Source organism: Limulus polyphemus, unplaced genomic scaffold, assembly GCF_000517525.1.
Source record: "Limulus polyphemus unplaced genomic scaffold, Limulus_polyphemus-2.1.2 Scaffold7552, whole genome shotgun sequence".
In the NCBI taxonomy this organism is placed as follows: Eukaryota; Metazoa; Arthropoda; class Merostomata; order Xiphosura; family Limulidae; genus Limulus; species Limulus polyphemus.
In genome coordinates, this window is record NW_013673162.1 from 21,630 (window position 1) to 33,208 (window position 11,579).

At 35.1% G+C, this 11,579-nt stretch overlaps 2 protein-coding genes across 2 annotated transcripts in view; both read left to right on the forward strand.

The window, feature by feature from the left end:
- Positions 1-2,617, forward strand: part of LOC106474699 (outer dense fiber protein 3-like) — a 16,949-nt gene extending 14,332 nt beyond the window's left edge. Inside the window, 1 exon segment of the mRNA XM_022403002.1 lies at positions 2,159-2,617. Within this exon segment, the coding sequence (XP_022258710.1) occupies positions 2,159-2,335 (177 nt within the window). The 3' untranslated portion in view covers positions 2,336-2,617.
- A 7,206-nt stretch (positions 2,618-9,823) lies between these two features.
- Positions 9,824-11,579, forward strand: part of LOC111089840 (maspardin-like) — a gene marked incomplete at its 3' end in the record, with an annotated part of 7,677 nt that continues 5,921 nt past the window's right edge. Inside the window, exons 1-2 of the mRNA XM_022403000.1 lie at positions 9,824-10,129; positions 10,294-10,350. Coding sequence (XP_022258708.1) covers positions 10,349-10,350 — 2 coding nt within the window. The remainder of the gene's footprint in view (positions 10,130-10,293; positions 10,351-11,579) is intronic.

Genomic DNA, 11,579 nt, shown 5'->3' on the forward strand with positions numbered 1-11,579 from the left:
ATAGCCCTTGTGTAGCTTTGCGCGAAATTCAAAAACAAACAAAAAGCATATTAAACCTCAGACTCCCACGAGGAAGTACACGTGCTACCACAGGTGAATAACCCAGAACAATAAGTAACCAGGGCGAAATAAACTTAGCTTCTTCCTTGACCAATGATATTTTCTAAAACTACACACACTGTACGTACGGAAATTTTTACGTTAAATGAGTGGGTTGGAAACACGTAGTATGCCTTTAGAGCATACCTATATTCTTCCCCTTATCTTCAGGCTGTCTCAAACTTCTAAGCTATCAGACCTGAAGGTGAAAAGACAAAGTGCGCAGCACATCATCACCACATCCATCAATTTACATAAATAAGATAATAGCTGGCTATTGAAATTACCTCCATGATCTTTGTGAATTTGTTCAAACAGGCTATCCAGTGCTCTGCCAATATATCGACAAGAGGCAGTTTTGAAGTATCGACCAATGGATAAACCTCAACTCACTTAGTGATGTAACCAATAACAACCATTATGCACCGATTGCCTTATTCAGTTTCTGGTATAGGACTAGCAGTATCCAGTATATTAGTTGTAAAGGAGAACCAACAGTTCTCTGTTGGAATTTACACTGTTTAAGCCAACTTTTCCTCTGGGCAGTAAACTCTGTACAATGTTTACACCATTACGCAACATGCTGACTGAAATATGGCCACCTTAGGATGTCAGCACAACTACATGTAACACCTTGATGAGCACCAGTCTTTGCATTATGTAAAGTATAAAGGATTGCTTAGTTATGTACTCTGGGAATTTATAACTTCAAAACAGGTTCAGAAGTATATTTTGATAGTTGATAATAATAATACAGTACAACTTCCTGCACTTGTAGATGGTTGTACAAGTGCAGCTGGTTACATGTGTCCACACTATGTGCCTCAGTTTGTGCTGCATGCCAATAAGCTGCTGTTTCTGTGGTTCCTGAAGTGGCAAGCGTGGTATCCAAACATTAGTGAAATTTCCTACTGTATGTCTTAACGTTGCCATGGAATTAATGGCCTTAACTCACACAAATGGATCTAGGATCTGGACATTCAATGAATTAACATAGCCTTACTGCATGACATATCCTTGATGTCAGCATGGATGATGTCATATGATAAATCCACACTCCTGCAATGTTGTAATCAAACATGCAGTCAACTTTTCCAGATTTTTTAAGTTCATAATCGACTTCAGTGACACTTGGCCCACCAGAATGTTTTTAATTTCCTTCCATACAGGCAATATTGGTGGTGTTTAATAAAGAACACAACTACAAGTTGTATCACAGTTAAAAGGAAGTTGGGTGATTACAAAACATCTAATCCTCATTACTTCTCGTATAGATCAAGTTAATGCTGTCCGACTTCTGTACAGAAAACTGTGCACTTCACGTGTTGGCGTTCTCACCACATCATATTACACCAATGCACCAGTTACATCAGCAGTAAACTATGGAACACGAGTTGTGTATCTGGAGATACTGTGATTCCTTCACAACACACTTGTCCATGCCCCTAAGTGGCTCAGCAATAATTCTGACGGCTTATAACGCTTAGAACTGGGTTTCGGTACCCATGGTGGGCACGGCACGGATAGCAAATTATGTAACTTGGTGCTTAACAACGAAACAAACAAACACTTGTCCATTTCCCTGTTCCTCGGCTTCATTGGATCACTTTCCTATGGAAATGCAGTTTACACCTAGCACAGAAAAAGCTGATAATTTCTATGTTAGGTCCACCTCTAGGGTACCAAGGTAGAAACATGGTTGCAAACAACTATTTTCGTTCTGTGATTGAATGTTTTTACACAGTAAGAGATATTCGTCATTTCGTCACATGTACATATTAACTGGTTGAAGTAGTAGCTATATTGTTAATCCTGTAATTCAGTTGTTAGGGCAATCACGGGATGTGCGAGAGATCTCAGGGTCGAATTTGAGCCCAAAAAATAGTACAAAAAATTTAAGCTACCACAGTATAAAACTGAATGATACGAAAGTCAAGACCGCTTGATCAATGAGGGGGTTTGATTTCATGTATTTCCCCCTGTGTATTTTGTACCTTTAATTTTACTGAACAATAGATATATTGAAAGACTAAATCGACTGTTTTGTGTTTTTGAACAGAAAAAATCTCCTGGGTATACAATGTCTCCGAGAATGTATCCACCGGCTAAAGACACACAACGTCCGGGCCCAGGGGCATATAACCCCGAAATGGTCGCTTTAACCAAACCATCTTCACCAGCATACTCAATGGGAATCCGACATTCGGAATATATTACACAGTTAATGACAGAATAAGGCTGATGATTTTTATATAATCATAAAAATTGTACACAATTATACATTTTCTTTCCTTCAATTACAGATAGATTTGTTGATTTTCGTGTTCTATGACAACTGAATTACATCTAGATTAGATCGCTAATGTTACAACATATACTCCATATCACCAGCCAGTTTGTTTCTAATAAGTTATGTGTATGTTTAAAATTAGAATATTACAATATCAAACAAAAATCTGTATTTGTTTTCTTGATATTCTTGATGTCAATATTTTATGTGTGAGAGAGAAAAAAACAACCAAAGGATAATAAAAGTTATATTTCGCTGTAAGTGTTTTAATTTTGACTTATTAGTAAAATGTTATAATATCTTATTAATTACATTAGTAAAATCAAGGCAGCATACCTAAATGTTAAGTTACACAATAGGCTATCTGTGTTGTGCCTACCACGAGTAGCCAAACCCGGTTTTTAGCGGTGTGAGCCCTCAGACTTACCATTAAGCCACTGGGGAGCATACCTGAATGTTTGTTGTTGTTAAGTGCAATGGGCTATATGTGCTGTGCCCATCACGAATATCTAAGCCCGATTTTTATCAGAAAGTGCGTGTATCTCTCTACCCTCGGAACAAATATATTTTATTCACAAACAGTTAAGTGAATATAAACACGAAGATATCCATAGAAATGTCAACATAAGTAGAGATGCAATGGATAATACTTGGCAGATGACGAGTCTAACATTATGGTAGGTACGATGAAAATAGTATCAGATAATAATAGAATTAGAGGACCACATTGAATGATATGTTTTCGTCCACTTCTGTACTTGCATTCATAAAAAATAATAACTGAACTTCTGTTATATTTATTATGGTAATGAAATAAAAACTTCAGGAACAACAGGAGGAGAAGGGCTTGCTGGGGCGAAAATTATCATAAAATTACCTTAGCTTCACATATAACCCCAGCATCCAATGAAAAGTGCAAAAGCTTTTTTTTTTGTTCTTGTTGTTTCTCTTTTAAGGATGGTATTTGATACGTTGATCTACATCAGGCAGATGGCAGCACTGCCTATGTATGGATGGCTCGGATTGTTCTTCGAAATGGTATTTTAAATATCTCCTCAATAGGTCATCGAAACTAACTTTACAATACTATACAATGTCTATGTAATAACTGACTTACAGGTTCTGGGAATTTCTGTAAATGTCATAATAAAATGTTTAAATTTCTTTTCTTCTTTCTCCTGCTTCTTTTTCATTAGATGATAATCAAAACAATGGGTCAACCAATTTGACTGATGAGACATAGTTTCAAGCGGTGTATCCACTTTAATAAGTATAATTAAGAACTAGTAGTAATTTAAGAAAATATTAATTCTTGTGTAAACGATGTTATCATTACCCCTTGAAGTTAGCTTTCTTAGAGAAAAATGCCGTTCCTTTAAAAACTTAAGTACAGGGTGAAACAGGAATTACCAGCCAATAATTGACAAACAATAAATATTAAGTTGGAACATCGTTGTATTTAGAACTTGGTTCTAAATACGACTTTTATATGTCTATTGAAACACTGTATTAAAAATAAGCAACCAAGTAAAGAAAAAACTTGTGTGAAACCTGACTTTCAGTCCATAATTACAGGGGTGTTTCATAACATTGTGGTATACAGTTACATCTCGTCGGGGCAGTGACAATGAATGGATGGTGGCGGCGACACTGACAGTTACAGGGAAATTTATGAGGCAGTCCTTATGCATAACTAACAAAGGTGGGGATCGCTTGCACCACGCGCGAATAGTGAAGGGTTAAGCAAGCTGTAAAGTGCTCCAGACAACCGTGTTTTCAGATATGGCCTGTAGTTTAAACATTAGACAGAAACAAGGAAGGAAATACAGAAAATAATAATGATAAATATTATAAATATATATTAAACTTAATAATACAAATAAACAATTTTAGGGTATCTCAATTACTGTAATAAATATATACATTTAATTATTTTAAGTAATATATATATTAGTATAATCGCTTATCATGTGACCCATCCATTTATTGTTCAGCCAACCTCAGCCTCTTCATCGAAAGAGGTTGATACTGCCCCGACGAGATGTAACTGTATACCACAATGTTATGCAACATCCCTGTAATTATGGACTGAAAGTCAGGTTTCACACAAGCTTATTAGAAATAAAACAGTCACAGGTTAATGACGTCATGTACTTTGTTGAAAAACTTCTACTAATCTCTTAATTTATGTTCGGTAAAGTCGACTGTAACAAACCGAGTGAGCTTTCTCAGTCCATAATATAAACCTGGTTGTTGTGAATCTGAAGGTAACAGTTCTAAAATCGGATATGCCTATACTTATCTTTGTGTGATGCCAACTGAAGCTAGTGGATGGACATGATTCAGTGTCTGGATGGTTTCACAACTGAAGCTAGTGGATGAACGTGATACAGTGTCTGGATGGTTCCACAACTGAAGCTAGTGGATGAACGTGATACAGTGTCTGGATGGTTTCACAACTGAAGCTAGTGGATGAACGTGATACAGTGTCTGGATGGTTCCACTTCTAGAGTTCTTAGCCATCTAAGATTTTATTGTGGATTATTGTATTATGTAAGTATGCAAAAGTTTTGTGGATATTGAGTGCCTGGCCTTGATTTGGAAAGTCAGTCAAAGGAGTTAGTTAAATACTTCTCACCCTAATTATTCCGAGAACTAGATCAGTTAACTAGGACATCACATGCACTTTCTAGTGAGAAAGATTGCTGTAAATTATTGCACCTTCAAAGTGATGATGATATTTTCTATTAACAAGTCGGATGATGCCGATATAAAACCCTTACTTTGAACTGAGATTGATTATTAGTAACGTTGGTAACATTTGCATCCTGAAAAGATTTGTTATTTTATTTAATGACATGTTTTCTCAGTAAACAACTTTTCAACAACTTTAGAAAGTTTTTTATATAATATGAATTGATTCAGCTTAACTTTACATCACATAAATGCAGTAAAGGTACCCCACACACCCTTTATTTTAACTTCGACTGTCGTGATTTGAAGAAACATTGTTTTATTGTGTACAAAATTGTGCCAAGTCTCTTCCGTTGTAACAGATTTAGTCAAAGTCAGATGTCTACTCTGAAATACATTTTCTAGCAAGCCTCCAGTGATCTTGTAGTTCCTTCCCAATTACTCTAAGAAAGATCAATGAATCTGGGAATAGGCAATCATAGTTTCAAATAACAAGTGAAAAGTAACTGCCAAAACTACAACAGTGAGAGAACAGTCAAATAGTTACTTTCAGAGAACTTGCCTGTAGAAAGTCAACCTGTCGAGGCCACTTCTACTGGATCATCAAGGATAGAACCACTGGTAGATTAGCTTGACCACCTACAAAAGGATAACTCCCCCAATAACAGGACAGCACGTGACGATAAGGAACAAGAGGCCATCCCATCTGGATACCACAACCCTTAGAAGAAAACCACTAAAAAAGCTTGGTGAATGGACAGTTTAATGTATTGTTTTATTTGTGTATTAGGATTGTTCAAGGAACTTCACAGTCCAGGAAGGGGGTAGTTTTATAAGCTATATTTTAAATGTTTTAATTAAGATGTTTGCTAGAGGGAGATAATGATGATGATGTTAGTCATCTAGAAAATGTGTAGATTATGTAGAAAATAATAGTATGGTACAGGGGGTCCCCATTATACGTCGTGATGTATTCCTGGAAAGTGGAACGTACGTCTGAAATGACGTTAAGCAATACAATCTTTAGGGGGGGGGTGCGTTCCTGAAATATTTCGGTTCACTCTTGAATAACTTTTATAAAAGCTTTTTTAACTACAGTGTACTGTACAAAACATGCATGTAAGAACATTAAAGGATTAAACAGTTTTGTGCCAAAGTTAATTGTTTTCCTGGGCTTCTTGTCAAGGGGCACTTTACTATCACTAGGTGCCCACTTTGGAGCTATGTTGGAAGAATGAAAACAAGGCTTTTCTGCAGCAGAAATAAACAATGTGCTTAGAAAATGGCGCGCGAACACAAAGTGTTTACATCTTGGCCAGTATTATACTCCGCCCAGTAAACTAGTCCGACATTGGCACGCTCTAGTAATGAAACAAGATAATGTTATTTCATACAAGGATAGTAACTGGTGAATGCTCTAATAATGAAACGACGGGACCCAGTGTACAAATACAAGAATCTGTGAATGAAAATGAATAATCAGTCCTGTGAAATTTATTGCATTTATTCAGTTACTCGATCGATTATCGAAGTAGCTCTGCAAGTAAGTTTATTTGTAAATTGAGCATACTTACTATTGTCCCGGAATTTCTATTGATGCATTTTCTTGTGCATTTAAGTGTATAACTTGTGTTAAAGTGAACGTATCCTGCAGCAAACATTATTGATGAAATAAAGTAATTCATTTTCATTACATGGACTGTTCTTTCGGTTTATTTTCCATATAAGAATAAAATACTGCCCAGTGATAAAACATTTTCCAGACTGTATTATTCTTTATTGTTTCGAACTTTGTTTATTGTCATTAAACATTTGGTATTTGTGTGGATATGAGCTCGTCTCTTTCCATGCGATGAATCGCAACATGACGGAACTACATCTTAAAGCCCGAGATGCAAGAACCTCCTGTTGTTAGCGAGCCTAACTTTCTGCTCTTCTGGTAATCCGTGAGATACCACATCTCCCAGAAGGTGTAATTTTATTTACCAACTTAACTTGAAAATCATTACACTTGTACTGAAATGGTACTAGAAGATCGTGGATTTTAATTTGTATAGCCATAGGCTACAGAGATGACCAGAAGCAAGGTAAATAGAAATGCAAATTATTATCAAAGATCTTGACAACCTCTTGTATAGATTCCCTCTATTTAGTTATATTTATAAATTCGGTTTGTACTATTAATTATTTGTTATTTTTTGTTGTTGCTGTTAAGCACAAAGCTACACAATAGGCTACCTGTGTTATGCCCACATAACCCAATTTTTAACGCTATAAGCCTTGATACTGTTCCGTCAGCGAGGTCACGTGACTAGTATCACGCCACGTCCTTCTCGAACCTTCGTGAATTATCGGGAGACTACTAGATTGGGGGTAGTCTGGTATATATAAGATGGTCACAACGTGACGGAGGTATTGAGTAATTGAACTGCAGTCAGAGAGTGTGTTCTTGAATTGAGTATTGTTGAAGTCGAGCACGTGAGACGTTTGTTATAGCGCGACTGTTGAAATTAAGTGTATCGCAAAGTTATATTCGGAAAGAATAAACCAGTTTTATTTAAGAAAGGACTTGTGTCGCTAAAGTTTCGTCGGAACAAATTTACAGAAAATTGATTAACAAACGGAGACGTAACAATGCATATCGCTGAGCCATCTGAATTATTTTTAGTAATAAATACACACGCTAATAAAAATATTTCTTTTACGTATTTGTCGTATATAGGTATTTAATAAAGCAAATTATTTGCATTCACGTCCTCTGGTGAGGCAGTGGTAAATTAAAGGGCTTACATTTCTGAAATTTGGGGTTCGATTCCACGTAATGGAAAAAAAAACGCTATAGCTAGTCCAACCGAATGGGCGGCGAGGCTGGGATAATTCCTCAGAGCCCATTACCCACTAGGTGGAGTCCATGAGAATGTCAAAAATATGTATTAAATATATCAAATAAGCACAGAACGTGGCTTTAATCACTTATGTGTGTGTGTGCAGGACTGGCATCCGCACAGGGCACACACCTCAAGGGGCGACAAAATCGACATTGAAATTAATAGTTCTTGTCAATTTTACAGGCGCAGGAGGGCCGAATAAAAACTTCACACATGCAATAATTTTGCCTAGGGCTGGCTCTGTGCGTGTACACAGTATTATTCCAAAAACTTTTCGGGGAGAGGGGGGAGGTACATTCTTCCCTAGGACCTGTAATGGCTCTTGGCGATCCTGCAGATAGCCCATTGTAAAATACTGAATAATAATTTTTGTATTCAGTATTTTTCTATGGAGGCATTGTGAATTATTCACATGAAAATGAACAATCCGTGTTAACTTTGCCCACAATGGATATCGAAATAAAATCCAATTTTTAGTGTTATACGCCCTCAGACTTACCACTGAGTCATCGGGGGGAGCTTATTTCATTATATAGCTTTATTCATTTTTATCAACAGTTTCTATATTTAAGGTAACTAAAATTTGTTTGTTTTTCATTTATGGCAAAGCTACTAAGGCCATCTGCCGTTTCCATAATTTTGAACTGTCGGCCAAAGGGAAGGCAACTGGTCAAAAGCATCCACCGCTAGCTCCTTTACTAACAAATAGTGGATTAGCCGAAACATTATAACGCTCCCACGGTGTAAAGAGAGAGAGAGAGAGCATGTTTGGTGCTAGAATTTGATTCCGCAACCGCCCTGGCCTCTAAGCCTTGTCAGGCCAGGGAACAGAAGAAAAAGTAGCATAACACAATATGTGGACAACATGGAATCATAACGCGACATATGAACCACATGGAATCATTTGGCTCTTCAAGGCTGTTTCTACACACCCATCTTTGAGAAACAGTAGAAATGTACACCCATCCTTTATTTTTGTGGAAATGATCGATTCCCCTTTTAAACTCTTGTAAAGTGCTGGCCTCCACTACTAATGGCGACAATATATTTAATAAGCCAATCAATGTGTTAGAAAAATAAAAATGTCTTAACTGGAGATTAGTTTGTATTTTCTAAATCTTAAATCTTGTTTCTTCTCGTCCTATTACTTTTAAAATTTATCATAAAGAAATCTCTAGCTATTATTATGTCAATCTCCCAGATGATCTTGAATAACAATAAAATCACCTTTAACCTCTCTTTTCTTCAAAATATAACCCTTTTATCCTCTGAATCATCTTCGCCGTCCTTCTCTGATTCCTTTTCAATAAGTCAGTGTCCTTTCTCAGATATGAAGACCAAAATTACTCACAGTATTCCAGTGGGGTCTAGCTAGTGATTTTTATAGAGAGTTTGTTTGTTTATTTGAAGTTAAGCACAAAGCTGCACAAAGGACTAACTGTGCTCTGTCCACCACGGGTATCGAAACCCAGTTTTATAGAGAGATAATTACAAAGTTCAACCATCTCATATGCTTCAATAAAAACTTTGCCGTCAACATCTTTGAGAGCCCAATCCTCAGGTTAACATTTTATTCCTTTAATAAACTTATAAAAAAATCCTTTTTGTTATTTCTAACATTATCAGCCAGCTGTTTCTCATAAGCCCTTGTGGATTTTCTATGTTTTTAATACCATGTTCATAGTTTCCCTATATGTTCCGTAAATCTTCCTTCGTATTTATATATTTAAATAAAGAAATAGGAGATTTAATATTATTTTTATGCATACTAAAGTGAAGTACAAGAGGTCACTGCAATCGTTGGAATCATATGGGTGGTTATCACAACATTAGCGACATACTATGTTGGTTCATTGACAGATGTGGTATTTGAGTTTAGGATTTTTATCGTTCTATGAAATAAATTAGTTTTGATGGTCTTTCAATCCTATTTCCTGCAAATGAAACATGTTGTAAAATATTTTATAACAGTGCAGGATACAGATTAACTCTTCTGCGAATTCTTATTTGCGTTCTTAAAACCTGTGTGCTTTACTTTTATCATATTTTTTCTTTTGTAAATCGAATCCAGTATAGGCGAATTTGTCAATTTTTAGGAACCTTCAGAGTCTTGTTTATATTGGGCAACAATTTGGACACCTAACGATAAGACAGCTAGGTATAATATTTGATTTTTTAAATTAAAGCTTAAGACGTTAAGTTTAATTTGTTTTCACGTTGTTTTATTGGCACAATAATAATGATTATTTCTGTTAATGTTCGTATTACTATTAGTATTACTTGTTTTGTTTTTTAACTAGAACACTCATTTCAACTCCCCAGGCTTATCAACCTTGCTCTAGTATTGGATTTAGAACTTAGAAGTGGATAGGTAGCAATGTAAGTAGCTTGTTTTTTTGTTTTTATAACGCAAAAATCACATATATCGTATTTTGTTATGACTAGTGTTCATTTAGATGCCTCTTATAAAATTAAGAAATGCTTAATTTATTTTTTGCAATTTTTATTTTGTCTATATAAGTATAAGTGGTTTTTTTATTGTCAATATGGGTGAAGTCAGCAAATTTGTATGACAATGCTTTGATTTTTATGTAGCAGAAGAATTAAAATAATCATGTAGTAAACAGTTTGAAGTTATGCACCATATTGCTGTTGATTATGCAGAAAAATAGAAATTATACATTGATTATGCAACATGTTTCTCAAGTAATACAAAATTATAACTAACATTTAAGAGAATGTTAGACACAATTAATGCAATTCCACCATCAACAGGAATTTAAATTTTATTGTGCATGAAATAACAACAAATGCCCTTTTAGACTTAAGTCTTTTAACAAACCATTAATTGGACCATCTGGCCAACAGACACGATCATAACTTAGGGGAAGTTATAAATCTAGTAACATTGACTTAGACTTGAGTTTAATAAGTCTAGAAATTCAAACTTTGATTATGCAGTTGCCCAAGAATTAGGTGGTCATATCTTAAACTTCTGAAAAAATGTCAAGGCCACATAATCACCTTGCGTATGGGGCCTTGATACCAGGAAATGATTTTAGCCAACTATGTATAAACTACAAAGTCTTTAACTTACTTTCAACTTACTAAATATCAGGAGTAATTTGATTCATAACCTTCTTAAATCATAAAATGAGTGAAGAAAATAGTCATGTTCATTTCTTTATACTAGCATGAATAGCTTAGTTATGTTTCAATACCTCAATGAAAGTTAAACATCTTTAAGCCTTTAGCATTATGTACTATTCTTAAGGCTTAGAAACAGACATATAGTAAAAGTAATTGTTCAACTTAAATTGTTTTTATTTATAATAGAGAGGTTTAAAGTTAAAGTTATTGTTCAAAAAAACTTGTACTTTTGTTTTTTGCAATTTATTTAGATATTCCACAAATGTTATCAAATTTCCAGTCCTGTGTACTAGAGAAAATAAAAAATGGTTTGTTGACACTTTAACATAATGTTTTGGTCCATCTCGCCTATTCCATCCTTTAAACTAAATTAAAATAATTAAAAAATAAAATAAAAATCTTAAAGCCAGTCCTTATCATTCATATACTTATCAAGCTTTTTCTTAAACTCACTTAAA